The sequence below is a fragment of the Sycon ciliatum genome, chromosome 2, assembly GCF_964019385.1.
Source record: "Sycon ciliatum chromosome 2, ocSycCili1.1, whole genome shotgun sequence".
Classification (NCBI taxonomy): Eukaryota; Metazoa; Porifera; class Calcarea; order Leucosolenida; family Sycettidae; genus Sycon; species Sycon ciliatum.
In genome coordinates, this window is record NC_088644.1 from 3,801,270 (window position 1) to 3,826,483 (window position 25,214).

General features: G+C 48.0%; 1 protein-coding gene and 1 long non-coding RNA gene across 2 annotated transcripts; one reads left to right on the forward strand and one right to left on the reverse strand.

Annotated features, from left to right (window-relative positions):
• Positions 1-9,689: 9,689 nt before the first annotated feature.
• LOC135808305 (SID1 transmembrane family member 1-like) lies at positions 9,690-13,309 on the reverse strand. Its single transcript, XM_065321476.1, has one exon. It carries the CDS (start codon positions 13,008-13,010, stop codon positions 10,311-10,313), a length of 2,700 nt encoding a protein of 899 aa, XP_065177548.1. The 5' UTR covers positions 13,011-13,309; the 3' UTR covers positions 9,690-10,310.
• A 765-nt stretch (positions 13,310-14,074) lies between these two features.
• Positions 14,075-15,967, forward strand: LOC135808295 (uncharacterized). The gene is made up of 2 exons (XR_010552072.1): positions 14,075-14,657; positions 15,340-15,967. It is a non-coding gene; the product is annotated as an uncharacterized LOC135808295 (long non-coding RNA).
• The last annotated feature ends 9,247 nt before the right edge of the window (positions 15,968-25,214 follow it).

The window sequence follows — 25,214 nt, forward strand, 5'->3', positions numbered from 1 at the left end:
TTTATTTAGAGTGGAGTTCCAAAACAGGCCTAAACCTAATGACAATGGTCCCACTGATAATAAGAGAAAAGAAAAATATATCAAAATAAGCGGACAAACAGAACAAAGAAGAAGATAAGTTAGATAACTAATATGAGCACGGCAGCAGGGGGAAAAAATTGGCACAAGGGTGACTCCATTCCTGTCCACACCTGCAGTGTACGGCTGTCAGAAAGCGGGCGTGCTTCCGCCAGAGTGACCATCGAGGCCCGGCACTTCACTCTCCACAGTGACACAGTGACAGAGCCCAACTTCTGGCCAAGGCCTGCTATACTAGGCTGAGGCTATACTGCAAGCCATAGAGGTTCTCCGAAATCAGCTCTGAGGGTAGCACCAACAGTCGCAGTCACAGCAGCAGAAATAGCACCTCCGTCAGCTTTCTGACTACACAGCAACAGCAACAATAGCAGCCGGGTTCAACCTCCCCCTCCTCCCCGCAGCCATCACCACCACCACCGCCGCCGCCACCACGGGCAGACATCATCTCCACTCCACTACATGGTGGACGAGAACGGAGAAACTCCCGCCTCTCCCCACCAGAGGCTGGAGACCCCAAAAGATGAACCGGAACTGCGCCACAACATTAACTACATGGTCGCCAATGAAGCGCTTCCTCAGCCGGGCTCCTACTCGCCAATGCTTTAGGCCTAAAGTCAAAGCTTGGTGAACTCACACATGCAGCAAAGTGCTCCTCACCTGATGGCATCGCTGTAACGGAGACTCAATTCTCGCATACGCTCCCCAAGTCCGACATGACAGAAACGCTCATGGAGGCGGAGTTGCCATTTGGGTGAAATGTTGTTGTTGTAGAAGTTTATTTAACGTCGCACCACAAACAGGCGATTTCGCCTCCTTTGATACATGTGGACGACAGAAGGAATGAGAGAGAGAGGGGGGGGGGGCAGAAGTACGGAGAGAGGAAGGGTAGAAATAAATAATCAAATCAACCTCAGGGCTACACCAAAGGAAAAACGGAATGGGAACATACTATATACAAAATATCTTCATACATATATTGCAAAACACGTTTACTATTCTTCAGTCCGCTATACCACAGAAACACAGTAGCCGAAAAGCATTTAAACGGAGCCATGATGCGCTTTTAGCAGGGCACAGAACTGAAGGTGGCTGGGCTCGGAACGTCGAACGGAGATCAGGCGGGAGCTGGTTCCACAGGACTGCGCCGATGAACTGCATGGTCGCTCGACCCGCAGGACCGGGCCAAAATGGTACTCGAACGAGGTGATGTGCTGCTCCCCGAGTGCGGTCACCAGTAACTCTCACAAAGAAGCTGGTGAAGAGGGAGCTAGCTCGGGAGAACAGACAAAGATGAGGAGCTTAATGTTTAACTTGTCCTCCAGGGTGGTGAGGCGGAGCTGTTCAAAGATCGGGCTCGTGCGCGACCACGGTGGCAGACCAAAGAAGCCGCGGATAGCGCACTTCGTTAGACGTGTGAGGGGCTCCATGTTGCCAATTTGAAGTGACGGATAAAAGGCGTTGGAAGCGTACGACAACCTACCCTGGATCATCGACCTGTAAAACAGGATCTTTGACGCCAGGGTGAGGCTTCGGCGGCTCCGCCACAGCGCACCTACTGACTTCCGCACCTGCTGGATTGTGTGATTGACGTGAGGCTCCCAGGAGAGCTGCCCATCTACCATTACGCCCAGGTACCGCGCTTGTTCCACAACGGCAAGGGTTGCATTTCCGCAGCGAATTCGAATGTTATCTGTGTCAGGGGCTGGGCCTCTTGGGGTAATCAACAGAGCTTGCGTTTTCTTTTGGTTCAGCATTAGTCCGCGGTCCTCCAACCACTGCGACAAGCCAGTGATGGCTGTGCTTAGAGAAGAGCACACTTGTTCGCAACTGCCCGAGGCTTCAATTGCAATGTTGTCTGCAAATTCCTGGTTTGTGACCTGCTGGGGCAAGCAGAATCGAAGGTTACGGAGGCTAGAGCTAGGCTAGAGCCTACTATACCTTTCTGTATTCCGGGATACCTAACCTATCGGCGAGACAGACCGCCTTGTGAAAACAAGTCTGGCACTACCTCCCGGGCATACGGTGGTGTTGCAATCCTTGTTCTAGAACACCGTTTTAGATCCATACGATATCGCCCGGATCTACTCCGTCCTATGTGTGAGGCTGTATGGGTCCAGCTCACGCCCAGGTCAAGCCGTACTGAACCAATTGTCGTTTGCTGTACGTATCGACCGCCTTCAACCAGGAGCTTGGACATAACTCGCTACTGCGACATTATTGGTGATTCTCTCAGGATGATTCCTGTATCGTCCTCTCACGTCATCATTGCTGGAGATTTGAATGGAAAAAACAGCCTCTGGTGCTCAACAGACCATACATGCCCTGCTGGTGCTGCAATACAACGAGAGTTTGGCTGCTTTGGTCTTCAACAACTGGTCGCCACAAACACGCACACCGCACCTTCAGGCAACCAGGCATGCTTGGACCTCATCTTCAGCAATCGTAGCCAACTAGTGTCGTCCATAGACACAGCCTGTGCTCTGGGTGCATCGGATCACCTCCTCGTTTCATGCCAGTTTGATATCCCCATGGACCCGCTTCCCTCTTGTGCTTCATCCAGGGATTTTGTGCAGTCATCTTCTGCCCGTAAGTACAATTTTAAGAGAGTGACACCTACCACGTGGGCGGGTATTAATGATGATCTAGCGGCAGTTGCCTGGCATACGGTTGTTACGTCAGATGTGGACGAATCACTTGCAAATATTCAGACTGTTCTAGACCGCATCTTTACGCAGCACATTAGTGTGCAGCACTATGACCGTTGCTCCATCAGGGATACAGGGAGATCACGCCTGTCGAAACAACTTCCGCCCTGGATTAATGCGGAATTGAAAGGTGCTATCCGTCACAAGGCGGAACTTCACAGTCGGAGTAGGAAGTACCCAAGTCCTGTCAACAAATATCTGTTTAAAAAGCAACGAAATATTGTGAGGTCGCTGTCCCGGAAATGTCACCGGGAGTATATCCGAAAGCTGCAGGTCCTGATTTGCGATACCAGTAATCACCCTTCATTGCATCAATTCATTCGCATGCAGAGATCTTCGGGAAATAGCCCTGGAATACCTGACCTCGCATCAAATGGAAAGTTGGCAGCAGACCCTGCAGCTAAAGCTGCAGCTTTGAACGAGCAATTTGCATCAGTGGCGGTTGTTGACGACCCGCGCATACCATTGCCGTCCTTAGACCAACACCCTTGCCTCCCGAATGCGTTTCGTGCTCCGATAATAACCACAGCTGGAGTGCGCAAAGCTATTGCGAAGCTTAAGCTTAACAAATCGCCTGGTATGGACGGCATCTCCAATGAAGTTGTTAAGGCTCTAGCACCATCATTATCATATCCTTTATGTCTTCTATTTAATTTGTCTTTCAGAAAAGGGAAGTTTCCATCGGCATGGAAAGTGGCCAAAATAACGCCGATATTTAAGGGCAAAGGTAGTAAAGCTACTCCTGGAAATTACAGGCCAATCTCTCTCTTATCATGCATTTCAAAATTATGTGAACGAATATTTTATGATCAGTTGTATAGCCATGTTGCCCCTGCCATTCACCCTGCTCAGTCTGGCTTTCGTCGTGGAGACTCAACTTCACTGCAGCTGACTCGCCTTGTACAGGACATTATCGGAGCAAGAGCAGAAAAGTTGTACACGGGCATTTGCTTCTTCGATCTTGCAAAGGCGTTCGACACAGTGTGGCATAGAGGTCTCTTGAGGAAGCTTCAAGTCATATTTAACATCTCTGACACACCGTTGAAGTGGATAGAGAGCTATCTTTCTGGGAGAAGCCAGTTTGTGTCCGTGTCGGGAGCAGACTCTCCAAAGCTACCCGTGCTGTCGGGGGTGCCTCAGGGCTCAATTCTTGGACCATTGCTTTTTGTTTTGTATGTTAATGATCTACCAAGTCATGTTTCTGGAATGTCATTGTTTGCTGACGACACAGCTGCTTTGCGCCACTGTAAAACTGTCAAACAGCTTGAGTCAGAGTTGCAAGACGCGATAAATATGATTGTCACCTGGATGTCCAGTTGGAGGCTTCAGGCAAACGTTTCAAAAACCAAAGTACTGTTTCTAACAGATTCTGCCTCAATGTTTAAGTTCACCTTTCCCAATTCACCCACAGAAATTCAGACGGTAAAGGAGCACAAGCACCTAGGGGTAATGTTCGATTCATCCATGTCCTGGTCGGCTCATGTAGATTACATTTGTAATAAAGTCAGCCGTGCTCTTGGCTATATTAAAAGTCATTGTAAACATCTCTCTATTCCGTGCCGTTCCGCTATATATAAAATTTATCTCCTTCCATTGTTTGAATATGCTGCCACAGCCTGGTGTGGCCTAGCTAAGGTCTTATCCGATTCCATTGAAGTTCATCATAAGAAAGTTCTAAAAATTTTGTTCTCGAAGAAACCTTCCTTTCCCTCCAATGAGTTGTACTTATTAGCTCAGACTACTCCGTTAGAGCAACGCCGACTAACTTGCCTCTGTATATTGGTTCATCGAATTCTCTTGGGTTGTGTTCCTGAACATATAAAGCCTTATAACTGGTTTGTTTCGGGCCGCTCAACCAGAAACAAAGTGTCTCTTCCCAAGGCCAAGTCAACGCAATTCACAAGATCGCCATTCTTCCAGGGCTACTGTGCATGGCTACAACTTCCCGAATCAGTGAAGATTTCTGCATCATTGAAAGAATTTAAAGTGAATCTGAGGGCCTGCTGATGACTGAGTGCACCATAATAATAATACTTGCAAGTAAAAACTAATCAATATAGCTTTTCGGCTGTTTCCTTTTCATGGATATAATCTTCTCCTTCTTTTACCATGGTTGGCTATCACCCACATCTTCCCGTTTTGGCTGCCATCGGAAGCCATAAGATGTTGAATAAATAAATAAATAAATAAATAAATAGTGTGAACAGGAGGGGGCCGAGGACGGATCCTTGCGGAGCCCCTCGACGGCATGCGACGTATTCCGAACAATTTCCTCCCACAACTAAGCGTTGAAGCCGCTCGCTCAGGTAACCAGTGAACCATAGCTGAACAGTACCGCCGACCCTAATGTCGGATAGCTCCTGTGCCAAGATGGTGTGTTTGACACAGTCGAAAGCCTTTGACATATCCACGAATATCACACCTGTGAGTTTGCGCTCATACTTCGCTTTCAGCCAGCGATTTACAGCTAGCACAAGAGCGTCTTCCGTACTGTGGTTCTTCCTGTACGCGAATTGCGAGTCAGGGAGAATACTGTGATCGGTCAGAAAGGATGTAAGCTGAGCTTTGACGATCTTCTCGAGGAGGCGAGAAACGACTGGTAGTAGAGAAATAGGGCGATACGCAGTAGGCTGACAAGGGTCAAGGCCGCGACTTTTGAATAGTGGCGACACATTAGCAATTTTAAAAGGATGGGAAACACACCCCTGACATAGCGAACTATTGAAAATCATGGTGAGCGAGGGAGCCAGTATTGATGCCGAGTTTCTAAGGACAATACCCGGCAAGTCATCATGTCCAGTCGCTTTTGACGCGTCAACGGACTGGAGAAGGAATCAAACTTGGCTTTCCAACATTTAGGCCGGTTCAGCACGGAACATCATGAAGTGATATGGATATCTGTGTCAAGGGCTAGCCGGTCCAAGATTGTTATCTGTGCACTCTATCGGTCAGGCTCCAGAGCCGGGACAGACACCGAGCAGATCGAATATCTTGATGCCCACCTACGTGATGCCCGCAGCCACGGTGATTATGTTATCCTCGCAGGGGACTTCAATGTCCACAATGAAGCATGGCTAGGGAGCACCAAGACTACCTGGGCAGGGGAAGCAGCCGAGGAACTCTGCTATGTTCATGGCCTGGAGCAACATGTCAACATCCCCACACGTGGAGATACCACTCCGGATCTTGTGATGTCTGACTTCGGCGAACCGGTTGAGGTGAAATGCCATGCCCCACTGGGGTCCTCTGACCACGCTGTCCTCACTATGGACTTCCCTATCTCTGCGTTCCAAGAATCAAAACCCACACGCACTGTCTGGCGGTACAACCAAGCAGACTGGGACCGCCTTCGTTACTTTTTCCTAGCCTATGATAAGTCGTGTGCCAACATCACCGAAATTATCCTCCAGGGCATGTCACATTTCATCCCATCCCGACAACTCACATACCAGCCTACGGACCCAGCTTGGTGGACCCCTCAGTGCACCGATGTCGTGAAAGCAAAAGAGAGGGCGTGGGCTGCTGCCAGACGGCAGAAGTCAACAGCAGCGCGACAGACAGCCTCGGCAGCCACACTACGCTGTAATGACATCCTCCAGCGTGCCAAGGTGGCCCGCCTGGCTACCCTGCGCACTAAGCTCTCCAAAGCTAGCCTGAGTGACCGTTTGTAGTGGTCTACCATCAAGCAAGCAGGTGGCATCAGCAGAAACACCTCCATCGCAACTCTCACGCCGCAGCCTGGCTTGGAATGCGTATCGAATGTCGAAAAAGCTGAGTGTTTTGGGCAGTATTTCGCCTCAAAGTGCAGCCTGGGCGCCGACGACCTCCCCGCCACCCAACCTGCGACTGATTTCCCCATGTTGCTCAGCACACGGCTGAAAAGCTCTCAACGGTTCGGTTCCGCTCTGCCACGGTCAAGAGAGAACTCTGGCGCTTAAATGCATCGAAAGCTACTGGACCTGACGACATTCCAGTGCGAGTTCTGAAGATGTGTGCTGACCCCCTTAGTAATCCACTCTCCAAACTGTTCTCCCTTAGCTTCTATGGCATGGTTATGCCGACATCCTCGAAGACAGCTAGAGTCACGCCCATTCACAAAAAGAAATTCAAGGACCTGCCTCAACATCACCGACCTTTGTCTCTGCTGCCTTTAATATCCCAAGTGATTGAAAGGTTGTCAATCGCCAGATAACCAGTTTCCTGGAGTCCCACAAAGTCATCTCCGCGAAGCAGTTAGGGTTCAGAAAGAGCCTGAGCATAGCTGACGAATGGTCCACTGTGAATGGTCCATAGCAGCCGGCCTTGGAGGAGCCGCCCATGGTTTGGCGATAGATATAGCAGGCGCCTTTGATAAAGTCAGCCATGCTGGCCTACTGAACAAGGCTTCCGTGTACAGTCTAGACGGCCCGCTTATCTGATGGATGGAAAACTACCTACACAACCGGCGACTGCATGCTGTTGTGGCCGGCCAAGAGTCCTCCCTGCACCACATCCAAGCAGCGGTACCACAAGGTAGCATCCTTAGACCTACGTTATTCCTCCTGTATGTGAATGGCTGCGAGGATACCATGCCTGCTGGTGCTGAGCTTGCCACCTATGCAGATGACACGCCACTGTACCAGTGCATCTCTGCCACCGCCAGCATATCCGACTCTGCAACACAACTCCAGGAAGCAGTGGACGCCGTCTCACACTGGGTTCCAAGTGGAAGGTCATCTGCGAGCCACTCAAATCTCAGGTCCTCATCATTGACCACCGCAAGCCTACCACAGCGCTCCCACCAGTTATCTTCAATGGCGTAACTGTTCCTGAAGAGAAGGAAATCAAGCTTCTGGGCGTAATCGATTCGCCATTGTCCTACTCAGCACATCTCCGGGCCGTGGCCTCAAAGGCAGCCCAACGCCTTCACTTCGTAAAAAAAGGCTGCGCCCCTGTTGGACTCTAGCGGCCGCAAAGGCAGTCTACAAAGCTCTAAGGGCTTCGTGCTGCCAACAATGGAATACTGCTGCCTGGTGTGGATGGGGTCATGCATATCCAGGCTGGACTAAATACAGCTCAAGGCACCGAAGGTTACTAGTATTGACCCAGGAGTCTGGCTCCCGAGCCTGAAACACCGCCGACTGGTTGCTGCGCTTTCGTTCAACTTCAAGCTGTCCATCTCCCAACAACAAGCCCCCTGAAGTCCATCCTCCTACCCCAGCCAACCCCCGCCTAGTGGGTGGTCGATCCACTAGGCTAGCAACGGAGGCTGCCCACTCCCACCCGCTCCAGCTCAAGTCAACGTTGCCCGTGTGCACTCGTAGCAGCCTCCGGGGTTCCTACCCAGACTGTATTATTCCCTTGTGGAACAGCCTACCAGCGACCATCCTACCAGCAGGGCCGCAACCCAGACAGCTCCAGTCCTTCAATGAAAAGTGCCACAAGTATCTGCACCACCACCCACTGGACAGGTCATATCATGGTTGCATGCGCGTGATAATTATGATGGCAATACTCGCACCCAAAATCCGAACCAATTTCAAATCTCCCTTAGCTCACTGCACTGACTGGTCTTAGTCTTACAATGCAGGTCGTATCTTGCCGCAAGTATCATCGCTATGTGCCTTCCCTCCCTGTGATTTTTGCTGGCGGTTACTGCAAACCATTCACCAAGGGGGTCTGTGGCTCTCCGTATCTTGTAAAGAAGAAAAGAGAAGTGTTGCTTGTCCACCAACATGCAACATGGGAAATACAACGCTCCGGATATTCAACTGTTGGGTTAAAAAAAACCTCACTATCCAGTATCCGGATCATGATATATTGTAGTGTCTGTGTCTTGGTGGTTGTCAGCCGTCTCCAGGGATCCTGACCTACAAAGGCTACAAGGTCTGCTGTATGGTGTAGCGGAAGTTTCCTGGTAGGAGGAGAGCCTCCCCAGACACGTCCAAAACGCTGACAAAGGCTGTACTAGCACCTCTGACTCGAGTGATTCTGATAGTGCTGACATTCAACGGACGGCGAAACATCGCGACAGGAATATCATTATTGAAAGATCACATGCACTTCGGCCTCAGTGCAGAATGAAGCCAGATCAGGCGTAAGATGAAAGCACACCAAGGATAGGTGACCTCGTGCAGCAAAGCACTGCAAGTTAGTGCACAAGTACCTAACTTACTACCCTGACTGACACCGGCGTCCATGCATGAGAGAGAAAGAGAGAGAAAGAGAGAGAGAGAGATAGTTGTACATTCATGTACATTATTGTTCGGGCCTTTTAAATCTGGCTTTGGAAAATTATTTTTCATTGCTATCTGGTTCGGCCTCATTTTCTCTGTGCTATGCTGATGCGTCCACAAAGGACGACACCGTGAGTTCTGTCCGCAGATTGAGTATGTGCATAATTGTATTATCTTGTCAACAACACCATAAAAATCATATCTGACAGTAGAGCAAGTATGTTCACGAATCAGCCGGGTTGCCCCGTCTGAGGATGTGCTCAATGCAAATGGAAGAGCTTGCTCTTGCTGCAGGGAGGAAAGAAACTCGCTTGTTCTGGCACCAAATGCTCGCACTTCCTCTAACAAGGAAGTAGTGCAATCAATAAAGGCGATTTATCTCTCTCTCACTCTCTTTCTTTCGCACTCTCTCTCTCTCTCTCGCTCTCTCTCTCTCTCTCTCTCTCTCTCTCTTTCTCTCTTTCTCTCTTTCTCTCTTTCTCTCTTTCTCTCTTTCTCTCTCTCTCTCTCTCTCTCTCTCTCTCTCTCTCTCTCTCTCTCTCTCTCTCTCTCTCTCTCTCTCTCTCTCTCTCTCTCTCTCTCTCTCTCTCTCTCTCTCTCTCTAAATTCAGCCATCTATTATCTTTCTCCTTCATTCCCTTTGTCGGTGCTGGTAGCCTATAATTATGACTTTTACAACGGACACCGCATGCTCGTACTTGCAAGTTTTATGTTGCGTTACTGAAGCTGTCTCAGAGATTCCCTCCTTGAGTGGTAAAAGAATCGCACCAATTTAAAGGCCATAATAGAGAGGAAAAATCAAAAGTAAACTTGCAGTATAAGAAGTGACCAGGAAACCAAGATGCACGGCGATATGAGTGCTGAGTTGCTAGCTGCTAAACAGAAGACAGGGCTAAGAGGAAATGTCATACAGCACCATTACCGACGGAAGTATTAAAATGTAGTCTAAGTATGCAGAATGAATGATTGTGTTAACGTGATGACAGAACAGGTATTGTAAACTGGGGCAGCCTTGGACAGACATTAAGTATAGTGATGAACAAAAACTGGTCAAGTTTTGGTGGCCAGTGATTTTCTGAGAAGAGGTAGTAGCAAAGAAATAATTCATCAGCAGTTGACAAATTGTAGCAACCCTCCTCAAAGTATATGCAGGCGCAAAGACAAAGAAACACAGTCTGTGTTGAAACGTGAATGAGCTGGCTAGCACCATATTTTGGCACATCATTTGATTTAGAACATGGCACACTGACCATGATAATATAGAAACAAGGAAAAGACTAAAAAGCCATAATTGACATTAATTTTACAACAATCACCATGTTGGGATCTCTTGGCGCTTAACATTTTCGAGCGGGTCGTCGATACTCAACAACATGAGGTAGTAGAAGAAAATGGCAATGGCTCCTAGGAAATGCCAAAGGTCGTGGTTGTCATAGAAATCAAATATCAGGCAGTCTTGGTTCAGCTTTCGTGAGCCAGAAGGACTTTCGGCCCAGTTCGAGACGTTTGATTTGAAGAAATACCCTGCTGGGATGAAGAAGACAACAGAGGCCGCGCCATAAACAAATGTTGCACACAAACATTTTTCGCAGTGCCAAGCCTTTAAAGCGATGAAGTAATAGAGGACGTACAAGACGAGATTGGCTCCTAGCACCCCCAGCATGTATGTGGGGAAGTCCCCTGGCCTATCCGCGATGCCATATATTGCCAGGCCCAAGTTCAAAAGGAACGATAGCAGTAGATGAAAAACGCGCCGCGGATAGGTCTCCCAAAGTTTAGATCTCCCCTGCCTGGCGTCGGTGAATCTCTCTTTCAGACGTTTTTCGGCGGTGTAGTACATCCGGATGTGAACAATCAGATCAACACCCACGTAGACAATGAAGAAGATAATCCAAAACACCTGGCTGTTTCCAAGCACACCGGCAAGGACAATGACGACCACTGTGCATAGAAACGCCAGGAAATGATGTGCTGGTTTGATAGCATCCGGGTTTCGGCCCTGGTGGAGGTGCAGAAACGAGAGCACAATGATGACGTACATGAAGGATGTGTCGAACTGGAAGTTCACTGGTGTCGGGCATACGTGATAGCATGCGCTCAAAACACCCTCCAAGCACAATGCCAGGCCCAAGGCGTACAGCAGACCCTGGTGATGCAGTACACCTGTTGAAGTCAGCCGCTGGAGATTGTGCTCAACAGTGCGTGTGAATACCCTCTGACGGCGTATGGTCAGAAGAATGAACAGTATGCCGAGCAGAATGTAACCAATGTTACTGAAGACGGCGTTGAACGCTGTGAGGCGTCCATAGCGGCGATTGCAGCGGAAGTTGAAGTAGCAGAGATCCTGGTCTCCCGTTTTGAAAATGGCCTGTTGATAGTTGGCTACCAACTGTATGACTGGAACTCCGTAGTAGATGCCAACGATACCAATCAGCCAAGGTGAATTGTTGAGTTGCTTGTCAATTTTTTCAGGTGGCGTCTTCTCAACATCAGCTAAGCTCAAAGTTGGGGTCCTAGCCTTGCATGGCGGTGTGCAACGTGTATTTTCCGGTCCCTGATCCACTGCTGCCTGCTCTGTATCCGCTGCTGCCTGCTCTATATCCGTTGCTGCCTGCTCTATATCCGTTGCTGCCTGCTCTGTATCCACTGCTGCCTGCTCTGTATCCGCTGCTGCTCTTGGTGGCTGTGCAGAGGGTTGAACTTGGGCTCTAGCAGTTTCAGTTGCCGCTTCAACTTGGTCCTCGCCACCAGCAAAATGCTGGTGATTGACACTCATTGATGTCAGTTCTGGCTTGCCACTTCCTGCGCAAGGGACAGTATCTTGGGCGCCATGATAGACTGAAGCAGTGCTTCGAACCGATTCTTCTCTGCTTCGGCCTGCACCATTATTGGTGTCTGGGATCACTACATGTACATCAGAGCCTAGGATAAATCCAGCCAGCGAAACATCGCCCATATCCTTCTTATATACATAGTAGTAAATGACGAGTGTAACCAACGTTGAGAAGTAGATACCAAAGTAGATTACCAAGGGCACGATGACTGGCGTTGCATAACTTTGTGAATGCTTTGCGACTCGGATGTACACTGTTTCATTGTAGAATGGTGCCGCATCCTCTCCATCCTCGTATTGAGGACGATGCCTGGAGCTGCACTGTGCATCACTTGACAAACCCGCCAGTACAATGTAGAATGAGTCAGTTTGGAAGTCGGTGCGCTGCACCAGCAATGTTGCAGACGAGCTGAATGTTTGGTATGCGCCCGAGTACTGGATATTGCTTGCCAGGTCAAACACTGGGCACAACGCTTCTTGCACGGATGCTATGCCACAGGTTGACTCACTTGCCTCAATCTCTACTGTTACCTGGTCATCACCGGGCTGAAAGCTGTAACTGTAGTAAACTGGACTAGATGGGCTCAGGTTCACAGCATGTTTCTTTCCTCCAGCTAGGTTAAAATCGTCCACCGGCGCTGCAAGGAGTGTGTATCCAATCCTGACTTCAGTCGTGGCTGCGATTTCAACCAGCACTGTCTGATTAACGCCAGCTGTTGAGTTCTTTGTGCCATTCACTCGACCCGAGTCCGTACTGACTGGCAGATTTGGGCAAATGATTCTGGAGCTATTCTTATATGTTGCAGAACCAGGCCCCTCGGCACTGAATGGAATCGACCAGAAAATTTCTCTTGCAGCATTTCGTGATCGAACTAACACAGTCAGGTGGTGGTTCGCGCTTGCATTTCCACTGGACACGGACACGCGTAATGGACGCGGATGAGGGGTGGCGCCTGTGCCTTGTACCGGCCAGGAAACAGACGTCCATGTAAAGGAAAACGTGTCCTCGTGATTATCCCAAGCCGTGTCTTCATACACAGTGTTGATATCACCCTGGATGAGCTCCGCGGCGACGTTCACACGCTGATATAACGTCAACAGCAACAGCAGCATGCATCCTGCTGTACTGCTCAGCCGACAGCAGTCTTTCAAGGCAGACCGCCTCATCTCTCTGTTCATTGCTGGATTTCTGCTTCTTCTTCCAGTGCATGCCCATTCTACTCCTTGTGCTTTCCGCACAAAACTTCGTTGGAGAAATATGCAGTATCGGTCGATACCAGCCAGTGCTTTAAAAGAGTTTACTAAGTTAGTTAGCTCCCATTTTCCAGCGTACCTGTCGAGAGGAACACTGACAGACAAAACGTGCTAGCGACCAGGTGTCGGGTCGTACCAGAAGCTCTGTTAATGGCAACAGTCTGCCGCGGAACCACATGGCACATTCCTCTCTCTATGTCCTCAGGCTCAGAGCATTCTCCTGAGGCTGTGATGGAAAATGCACCAACCGCTAAACCACACAGAACGTGATATGCTGAGGCAGAGCCGTCTAATGAATCGATTGCAAGGGTACAAGAGTACTCGAGCCATCACTGCGGTCCTGATCACAGTACACGACAGCGTAGACATAATGGCTATTAGTATTACTGGCACCTAGAGTGCAATATTACATGTATATCTACGCTTCCGCGTGCTGTGACGATTAGGACCGCTGTGATAGACGACAGCATTGCGGTATCCGTGTAACTCGTACTGCGTGAGTTGTAGACTCTCGGCGCCGAGTTGAGCTTTATACTAGCATTCTTCACTGACGGAAAGGCACCAACGCTGACCGCACAGAACATTAATAATAATGGCATGCCAATGCAGAGCTGTCAGACTACAGTAATGTCTACACTGGCGTCTGCTGTGTTCAGGACAGTGGTCGTAGACGACAGCATAACGATGTCAGACTCGAAGACCTGCAGCTCCGATTTCCATTTCAGCTTTGAATTGTGTGTTCAGTTCTTCAGTCCCGGACTCCAGGCCAGAAATCACGGGCCCACCAGCGTCATTCGCCGCCCGAACTGTCTACCGTAAATATACAAAATTTCGGCGCTGCAAAATTTCGGCACTTCACGATTTTTGACATTTCGACAGCGATTTATTTTCGGCGTGGGGTACGAACGTAGAGGGCATGGTATAGTGCGACAGATGCTGTGAAAAATTTCATCGGCGTTTTAAAGGGGCACTCCGGCTTCATTTTCGACGCCGAGTTTTCGATGCCAAGACGAAGGTAGGTGAAAGAGAAGACACCTCGAACAAGAACGAGTCTCCAGAAGCGATCGAGTCGAGCAGGAAGACGACTTTTGAATTTCGGCCGAGCGAGCGCCGATGACGTAATGAGGGATTAGCTTGCCAGTGGAAATGCATCTGCGCACATACATTTCACACACTTATTGGCCAATTTTCAATCGAAGAAGAGGTTGTTTGCTATGTTCTCCCAACGCCGTGAGCGATCCCGTCTTCTATACCCTTCCAGGTACCCTGAAGGTCCTCCAGAGGAGAATTTATCTCCATCAAAGCGTTGTTGATCCGCTAAATTCGTCTCGAGACATATTCACCCAGTGCAGTGCTGATAAATGTAGAATGTTGAATCTGTGATAATTGTCGACGATGGAGAGAGAGGCTGATAGCCGCTGTCGCAGGGAGAGTGAAGCTGCTGGAAGTAACAACAGGGAGCCCGTTTGTATCACCTGAACAACCAGACTTCAAAGCAGCTTGACCAAATCGGAGGGTGCCTCGTTGCTTATCGTGAATATTACACCGACATGAATTACTACAAGTATACTGGTGAGTTTTTATCTTGTTTTGTTCGTATGCTAGTACCCTGGCCTGGAGTTCTCGTTAGCAAATTCCTATTCCCTGGCGTTTTCTAAACATTCCGTGTAAGACTGAATACGTGATCAAGTATTCCGATTTGGGTAAATGTGGAATTTGGACATGTATTTTATTAAAAAAATTCTTTTCCAAATAGAGCGTTTGTAGAGAAATGGTTGCCCAAATACAACAAAATTTATTCTGCAGTTCTACAACTAACTTGTACTGAAATCCAGTCGAAGTAAAAATGATTCTTCATGACAGTTGGGGTCAATGAAATCTGATCCAGGCATAACGAATGGTGGCGCCTGCCACCCCGGGAACGAATGCCCATTTGGTGGGGGATACCAAAGTACTCGAAAGTAGTGCGTGTTTCAATGTGGCATGGAAGTTTTATATGATCTCTGGTCAATGCAACATACAATAGCCATCATGAATTGCAGGCCTCGAACGCAACTCCGACCAGAATTGGCAGTTCCCTAAGTTAGATGCTTTATAATTCCATGGCCCCAGCTGTAGTTATAGAGGGTTTTTTGCACATTATTCTTATAGTCGATAGGTTTATACTGATGGCCACAAACAACGGCAGTTCAAACTTCACTGATGTGTTCATGAGCTGAGAGATTTCTCTCCACTATTTCTGTTGTGCACACAGGTTTGTCCAATATGCATTGACCGTATTGGGTATGGTACCTGCTCTGAGAAGGGAATCGCTGGAGCCACAGTCCTACTATACAGGCTTTCAAGAAACAGAGAGGAGCCATCTTTGCAAGCTGATACCTGATGTGTACCGACAGAATTCTCACGAGATACCTTACAGACTACGCCTGGTGTATACTTCATAGTACTCCTTCGACTACTGTCTAGGATCAAGTCGACTGAAGCAAGTTCAAACAACTCTGGCTTCAAACGAGCCGTCGATTAGACAAACAAAACATTCTCTCATATACTAGAGCACTCTGACAACTCACGACCTATTCCTAACGATTGCCACCGCTTATAAATATGTAGAGTACTGATTGGAATGTGCTCACAATCTCAACAATCCAGTGCTATAATTATTTGAACTATGTGTTCCTTCCATAAATGTTGTATCCACATATAATCCACAGTGCTGCAAAGTTTCAGAGTTCTCAGGGTATCAAACAAAATTATTTCAAATACAGTGAAATAGTTCGTGGACATTATAGCGTAACTTGTAGTTCCCTGGTCCTTTTCTTTGCTATAAATTAATCCTTTGCTCTCTAGCCACCGGCGAGTCCAACAGTGAAATTGTTAGTTCATATTTATGTGGGTATGTGGGGGGGGGGGGGGGGGGGGGTGAACATATTTCTATATAAGGGACCTGCAACTGTAATACCACAGTACAGTAGATAGCAAATATGTAGAAAACAGAAATGCATGTTCCCCATCATTGTACATGGACGGGCGCAGCAGGCCGAAGCTATCAGCCAGAACAGGATTTACAATCGCCTAGAGATACTTGAGCTATTCCAGTATTCTCCATGAGCTGTCCCATTCCACAGTGGTTCATGCCACCATTATTTCTGGTAGTATCCATGTGCATAATTCCAAGAACATCTCGGATTCTTCAACAATTTGTGCCACGGCAAAAGACAACGCTTGACTCGGTCACTGGGGCTGTCAAACTTCACATCACAAATGAACTTCAATTTCTCATCTGGTTCAAGTATATGTACTGCCATGACTTGACCATGCTTCATCCACAGCTGGGCGAAGATTGTGGCGTTGAATTCCATAGCGCACCTTCTTGCTGCCATGCAGGAATATGTTGAGAGAAGTGAACATATTTTTACTAAAAAAACAACAGCCACTGAAGAGGATAGCATTAGCAATAGCCTTGGGTGAATTTCCTGCAGGTACACGTTGTTGGTAGGTCTACTGGTCGGTCTCCGTATCGTCAAGTTCAGAAATCACCTGTACTACACATCTTGTAGAAGGGATCCTGATCGAAAAATTTTCTGATCATAAAATTCACTAAACTGAGGGCGAGACAAATATTCAGTACTCCCCGATTCCGTCTAGCTGCTTTGATCAAGTGATGCTAACAAGCTCCCCGTTGTTACTTCCAGCAGCTTCACTTTCCCTGCGACAGCGGCTATCAACCTTTCTGTCCATCGTCGACAATTATCACAGATTCAACATTCTACATTTGTCAGCACTGCACTGGGTGAATATGTCTCGAGACGAATTTAGCGGATCAACAACGCTTTGCTGGAGATAAATTCTCCTCTGGAGGACCTTCAGGGTACCTGGAAGGGTATAGAAGACGGGATCGCTCACGACGTTGAGAGAACATAGAAAACAACCTCCTCTTCGATTGAAAATTGGCCAAGAAGTATGTGAAATGTATGTGCGCAGATGCATTTCCACTGGCAAGCTAATCCCTCATTACGTCATCAGCCGAAATTCAAAAGTCGTCTTCCTGCTCGACTCGATCGCTTCTGGAGACTCGTTCTTGTTCGAGGGGTCTTCTCTTTCACCAACCTTCGTCTTGGCATCGAAAACTCGGCGTCGAAAATGAAGCCGGAGTGCCCCTTTAATTTAGGCGTTTTGGGTCGGTGCCGAATATAGCCGAAATTAAATAGCTGCCGAAAATTTTGTATATTTACAGTATCTCACCGTTCATAATCGCTCCGTATTTTTAGTTTTCAAAGCAACCTTTCGGCACCTCAGCTACCTTGCCCGTCAATGACCGAGTCACCATCGTGTTCAGAGCCCTCGTTTAGATAGGTTCATGGTACATGTAACGTTCTCCTCCGTAGCCGTTTTTAGCAGCTTGAAGAATTTGTGCGCAGCGGCTGAAGTCGGCTATGGAGTGCACTATTTGACGGGCTCTGCGTGACGGAGCGAGCAGACCAGTCACATTTTGCTTTATGTAAATCCGCTAATGTTCTTCACGTCAAGATACTGAAGGTGCTTGCGCAGAAGGTGATTATTTCGATGATCAATTCATCGGCATCGAAAAAGAGCACGTCCCGTCCCACATCTACATGTACGACGGTTTCTCCGTCACCCTCCAAGAACACCAAAAACCAGCATATCGCGCATACATAGTCATTCACTGTGTATGCATGCTTTCATGAGGTCCGGGAAACCCACTTTTGTGCCATTGCTCAGCATTACATGGCCTCCGACGATTGCATGCCAACTTTGTGGCCTGATAACTCCGGTTTGGGACAAGATATACCCATGAAATTTTCTGTGTGTGCTCTGCAGAGGTTTCTCTTTCCAGTCGTGTAATTTGTTGGCCCTAATTCCAATTTTAGAATTTTGGACTGAAGTCGCTAGTATTACTACGATCATCAGGCAACTGATGGATCCAAAACGGGCAGCCAGAACATTTGTAAAATAAAGATTTTCAAACGCAAACCAAAAATAACTTCAAATGAAAACTTTATAAAATAAATATTCAGAAAGTGGGGGGGGGGTTCTTCACCGGTCCCGGGAGCTAACACGAGAACATTACATGAGTTCCATCTTTGAGCTGCTTCACATGTGCACAGTGGGTAGTATCGCGAACCACAGCAAAGAAGTACTCGATTCTCGGCTTTTTTTTAGCCAAATCTCTTCCGCAATTGCAACCCCGACGACTGCTCGCTCATGCTTCAGGTCAAAAGGACTCAAGTTGAAAGCTGGAGAAACAGGCTTCTTGTCTCAACATAGCGTGTACAGGACACTTACTGGGAGCTAGAGTCGGAAAGATGACCTGATCACAGCATGTAGCTGTTTGTAGGCGATCTAATAATGAATCTTGGACTGCAATGCAGCACAGGATTATGGTTCAGAAAAAAGCGACCAGCAGCTCCTCTTTCCACAAAAAATTCGATATCCGCCTTTCTCTGAGTAAACGACGGACCATTTCTTCTCTAAATTTGATGTCAAATAGGCAGCAGCAAGGCGTTGGCAACAGGCGCTCTAAGAAAAAGACTTCTGCCCCCTCCTATGGCCCACTCCCATCCGGGGTAGACATGTACGTGTCCGAGACAAGCAAGGCCAGGGTGCCCTGGTAGCCTCAACATAGTCGACTGGTGCCTGCCTACTACAACGCTCGTCACGCCGCTATGCCACACAGGTCACCATGGATAACATTACAAATATACAAATATACATGGCATAGAGGCGAATAGAGACATGCAAGGGGACTCAGGGGAGACGAGCCAAGGCAGTTGCTCATCGTAGATCGTGCAAGTCCCCGTGCACGTATTCGCTTCGCTCTGCCTTTCTGTCTGTCTCTGTCTCTCTCCCTCTCACTCTTGAAGCCCGCCAAATAACTTATAACTGAAGTGATCACAGACGGGGAAAGGCGAACCTGAGCAACAAGGATACCGGCAGGGTGCAGAAAGTCATTAATTTACTGGTACGATATGCCACACTGTCTACATGCCATGCCCGTGTCTGTGGAGCCGGGCTAGATCAGCTCCATCACAGCCAAGTTGTCAAGTGCAGCTGTAAAAGCTGGTTCTTCCTTCTTCTGGGCCTCTCTGTTTCTCGTGAATCGTGCGAATGCGCAAGTCAGTCGCCATGCTACAGAGTTACGAAACATCCTTGCTCCGACCGCACAAGGAAATGGTGAAGGCCACTGACCACAGAAAATGTCGTCATACATGCTCGATTCTCGGCTTTTTTAGCCAAATCTCTTCCGCAATTGCAACCCCCACGACTGCTCGCTCATGCTTCAGGTCAAAAGGACTCAAGTTGAAAGCTGGAGAAACAGGCTTCTTGTCTCAACATAGCGTGTACTGGACACTTACTGGGAGCTAGAGTTGGGAAGATGACCTGATCACAGCATGTAGCTGTTTGTAGGCGATCTAATAGTAATCTTGGACTGCAATGCAGCACAGGATTATGGTTCAGAAAAAAAGCGACCAGCAGCTCCTCTTTCAACAAAAATTTCGATATCCGCCTTTCTCTGAGGAAACTACGGACCATTCGTCTCTAAATTTGATGTCAAATAGGCAGCAGCAAGGCGTTGGCAACAGGCGCTCTAAGAAAAAGACTTCTGCCCCCTCCTATGGCCCACTCCCATCCGGGGGTAGACATGTACGTGTCCGAGACAAGCAAGGCCAGGGTGCCCTGGTAGCCTCAACATAGTCGACTGGTGCCTGCCTACTACAACGCTCGTCACGCCGCTATGCCACACAGATCACCATGGATAACATTACAAATATACAAATATACATGGCATAGAGGCGAATAGAGACATGCAAGGGGACTCAGGGGAGACGAGCCAAGGCAGTTGCTCATCGTAGATCGTGCAAGTCCCCGTGCACGTATTCGCTTCGCTCTGCCTTTCTGTCTGTCTCTGTCTCTCTCCCTCTCACTCTTGAAGCCCGCCAAATATAACTGAAGTGAATGATCACAGACGGGGAAAGGCGAACCTGAGCAACAAGGATACCGGCAGGGTGCAGAAAGTCATTAATTTACTGCCTAATACTGGTACGATATGCCACACTGTCTACATGCCATGCCCGTGTCCAGGTGTGCGTGGAGCCGGGCTAGATCAGCTCCATCACAGCCAAGTTAGTTGTCAAGTGCCGCTGTAAAAGCTGGTTCTTCCTTCTTCTGGTCCTCTCTGTTTCTCCTGAATCGCGCGAATGCGCAAGTCAGTCGCCATGCTACAGAGTTACGAAATATCCTTGCTCCGACCGCACAAGGAAACGGTGAAGGCCAATGACCACAGAAAATGTCGTCATACAGCACTTCATTGACATTTTCCTTGTGCGGTCAGCACTGCCACATTTCGCAAGTGACAAGTAGACATAAGGACGCGTAAAGCCGTAAACTACTAGTAGTGCGAGCGCTATCGCTGTCCGAAACGGTACTGTACGCGTACATCATAACATGAATCTGTAGTGAGTGGTACGTACTCGAGAGTCAAGACTTTATAATAATTATGGCGTTGTGCTTTTGCTCGACTGGTGTCGTGACAATACAGTCAGGGAGCACGATAACATGAGTTCCATCTTTGAGCTGTAATTCGTCATCTTCACAGTGGGTAGTATCGCGAACCACGACAAAGAAGTGCTCGATTCTCGGCTTTTTTTAGCCAAATCTCTTCCGCAACCCCGACGACTGCTCGCTCATGCTTCAGGTCAAAAGGACTCAAGTTGAAAGCTGGAGAAACAGGCTTCTTGTCTCAACACAGCGTGTACTGGACACTTACTGGGAGCTAGAGTTGGGAAGATGACCTGATCACTGCATGTAGCAGTTTGTAGGCGATCTAATAGTAATCTTGGACTGCAATGCAGCATAGGATTATGGTTCAGAAAAAAGCGACCAGTAGCTCCTTTTTCAACAAAAATTTCGATATCCGCCTTTCCCTGAAGAAACTATGGACCATTCGTCTCAAAATTCGATGTCAAATAGGCAGCAGCAAGGAGTTGGCAACAGGCGCTCTAAGAAAAAGACTTCTGCCCCTCCCATGGCCCACTCCCATCTGGGACTGGGGGTAGACATGTAGATCTACGTGTCCGAGACAAGCAAGGCCAGGGTGCCCTGGTGGCCTCAACATAGTCGACTGGTGCCTGCCTACTACAACGCTCGTCACGCCGCTATGCCACACAGATCACTGTGGATAACATTACAAATAAATATACAAATATACATGCCATAGAAGTGAATAGAGACATGCGAGGAGAGACAGGCCAAGGCAGTTGCTTATCGTAGATCGTGCAAGTCCCCGTGCACGTACTCGCTTCGCTCTGCCTGTCTGTCTGTCTGTCTGTCTCTCTCTCTCTCTCCCCCTCTTTCTCTCTCTCTCTCTCTCTCTCTCTCTCTCTCTCTCTCTCTTTCTCTCTCTCTCTCTCTCTCTCTCTCTCTCTCTCTCTCTCTCTCTCTCCTCTCTCTCTCTCTCTCTCTCTCTCTCTCTCTCTCTCTCTCTCTCTCTCTCTCTCTCTCTCTCTCTCTCTCTCTCTCTCTCTCTCTCTCTCTCTCTCTCTCTCTCTCTCTCTCTCTTCTCTCTCCTCTCTGCGTATCGGTCTGTCTGTCTCTCTGTCTATCTCTCCCTCTATCTCTCTCTCTCTCTCTAGCTCTCTCTTTCACTCTCTCTTTCTCCCTCTCTCCCTCCCTCCATCCCGCCCTCCCTCCCTCTCCCAACCTCCCTGCCTCCCTCCCTCCCTCCCTCCCTCCCTCCCTCCCTCCCTCCCTCCCTCCCTCTCTCTCTCTCTCTCTCTCTCTCTCTCTCTCTCTCTCTCTCTCTCTCTCTCTCTCTCTCTCTCTCTCTTTCGCTTTCTCTCTCTCTTGAAACCCGCCAAATATACGCATCTCCTCTTCTCTCTTTCTGCATAAAATCGGAAGGCTGTGCAACTGCCTTCCACCAAGGCTGACATCTCAAGATTCACTGTCTAAATGGCCAAAAGCTAGAAGTCCATCTTTTTCTGAATGGACTGGAGGGTCTCGCAAAGGTAGTAAAAAGACTCTCAGATTCGTCCCGTGTTATAATAAAACACGGGACGTCACGAATCAGAGGGTCTTTTTAGTTAATTTAAAGGGAACGTTAAGTTGTCTTTAAAAAAAGAATATTTGCCCTTGACCGCAGAACTCCCACTGAGACACTGTACGCTTACACCAAGATCTACACGCTAGAGCAATGCTCAACTTTCAAGTAATACGTCTTTGTCTTTTGCTGTCTGCATGGTTTATCTAGCCCACTTCTCACGAAGCACGAAGCCTTTAGAGCTTTGTAGACTGCCTTGCGGCCGCTAGAGTCCAACAGGGGCGCAGCCTTTTTTCACGAAGTGAAGGCGTTGGGCTGCCTTAAAGGCCACGGCCCGGAGATGTGCTGAGTAGGACAATGGCGAATCGACTACGCCCTGAAGCTTGATTTCCTTCTCTTCAGGAACAGTTACGCCATTGAAGATAACTGGTGGGAGCGCTGTGGTAGGCTTGCGGAGGTCAATGATGAGGGCCTGAGATTTGGATGGCTCGAAGATGACCTTCCACTTGGAACCCAGTGTGAGACGGCGTCCACTGCTTCCTGGAGTTGTGTTGCAGAGTCGGATATGCTGGCGGTGGCAGAGATGCACTGGTACAGTGTCGTGTCATCTGCATAGGTGGCAAGCTCAGCACCAGCAGGCATGGTATCCTCGCAGCCATTCTGGCTGGTAACTTAGCCAATGTCCAAGCCGATTTAGCGAGCTGCCAACAGTGGGCAAGAAACGTCCACGGCACGTTCTCTGCAGACAAGTCAAGTATAATGTCCAATTACGACCTTCCTCCTGGACACTCTGTGCAGATGGACAATGTAGACTTAAACTTCAAGCAGGATTGTAAACATTTAGGAGTGCAGCTCAGCAGTAATCTTAAGTTCGATAATCATTTCAATACCATATCCAAGAAATTTCAGCAAGCAGTAAATCTATTGTGCTACAGTCAACTTCGCTAATAACGACTGCGGATATAAGGCCATGGTAAAAAATATCTTTGATTCTCAAGTACGCGCGCATCGATTTTTGGCGGCGCACCGACGATTTTTTTAATTTCTATGCATGCATATGCGTGCATGAAAACGGTCAATGCGAAACATGACAGGCATCGACTGGTATATGTTCCATTCTGTTCCCAACCACTACGGGTCGTCTGCGAAGCTTTCTTCTTCGCCGATTCTCGGACAGATCGAACGTCTTCGCACTGTATCTCTCGTCTCCCTCAACGGATCAAAACACGGTTTTCGCCAGGACGAACACAAACCCCCAGATTTCGCGGCGGCAACATCTTCGAGTAGGGAAAAGCTAGCAGCTAACCAGGAATCCTCAAAAAACAAGTGTAATACTCAGTGTGATTTGCGACAGCTGTCATATCATCATCATTGTGCCGTCGCACCATGCATGTACCATGCACGGGAATGGAACACAGATGAGTCGTTTTATTACGACAGCCTGCACTGGCTAGCCGAAAGGCATGAATCCGGGAGTAGTAAAATACCGGTATTTTTCTACTCCCTGGCCTGAATAATAAAATATGAACCTGTGACGTACACATGTGTGACCCTATCTTTGGAAATAAAAAAATTGTGGGAATTAAAATAAAAAATCGCTCGCTCGACGCTCGCACCGATTTTCACAGGCTCATGACCTGAGAATCAACTTTATTTTTTACCATGGCCTCACGACAATTCGCGAATAGCGACAGAATTTCCGTGCCCAGAGCAAAGTCCCATCCCATTGTAATACATATAATGAGACTTCGGGTATAATGACACTTCGCGAATAAGGACACCTTTTTGATGCCCCGCCGAGTGTCGTTATAAGCGAAGTTGACTGTATAATTATGGGTCGCTATCTACCTTACCCCAACATTGCCTTGCTCTACAATTGTACAAATCATATGTACGCCCCACAATAGAATATGCCACCCCAATCTGGAGCCTCACCCTACCTACTGCACAGCTAGCTATGTTTGATGTCCTGAAGGCTAAGGTGTAGACGGTTACTAAGATCAGCCAAGATAGAATTTGACGAGAATCTCTCCATTTCAGACGTACCCTCATCGCTATTACAATTCTTTCAAGTACATCCACTTTCAACCTCATATCTTACCCCTTTTTGATATTTATTTATTGTATTTATTTATTTATTACAGCATCTCATAGCACAGTGAGAACACCGGCCAATACAAAGATATCAATATCAATGTTTCTCGTAGTGAACGCAGACCGAAAAAGCTTGTTTTCAACTCTCATGGGAAATTCTCATCTTCCCATTTCTTTCATAAATCGGTAAATTATGGAATTGCCTTCCACCCAAGATTACCGCTATAGATTCTGTTTCAGAATTTCGGACACAATTTCGCGCTCGTTATAGACGGTATATATTTGCCTGCACAAGTCGCTTCACTAGTACATGTATTTTTTTTCTCTACAAAATCCACATATCTCCAGACACTGGGGTGAATGATGGAGTGTGGTGGTGGGGCCCATTAAGCTCCGCCGACCAGAGGTCTCGGCTTCATAGCTCCATGGACGCACCAAAGGGATATTGGGTGGGGAGGATTAAATTGAAAAAGAAACCGTGAATGGTTGTAGAAAGGTCACTGTTTCCGAACACGATGTCCTCCACCTTGTTACATGCTGTCAACCAACAACATGTATACAAATACAAGCGTATTTACACAGTATTTACACTGTATTTACACTGTCTCATTGCTCCCTATAGTCTCCAAGCTGCTTGAGCGTATCGTCCATGAGCAACTCAGTCAATACGGCCTGCCTGGCTGAACATAATCTCTAGCCTTCCTGTCAATTTGGTTTCAGACGCCAGCACTCTACAGAGGATGCTCTCACAATGGTTACAGACAAATTCCTAAGAGCCCAAGATGATTGGCTGTCAACTGGCGCTGCATTCCTGGACATGTCAATGGCCTTTGACAAGGTCCAGCATCAGACACTTATGGAAGACCTATTCAGCTTTGGAATCTCCGGCACAGCCCTGAACTGGTTAAGAGACTACCTCTCAAATCGTCACAAGTAGTCATCAGCGGCGATAGCAGCTCATCCTTCACATGTTCAAG

What these genes read in the sequence shown, in the direction of transcription:
- LOC135808305 (XM_065321476.1), bottom strand. Translation starts at nt 13,010, where the DNA reads ATGAACAGAGAGATGAGGCGGTCTGCCTTGAAAGACTGCTGTCGGCTG.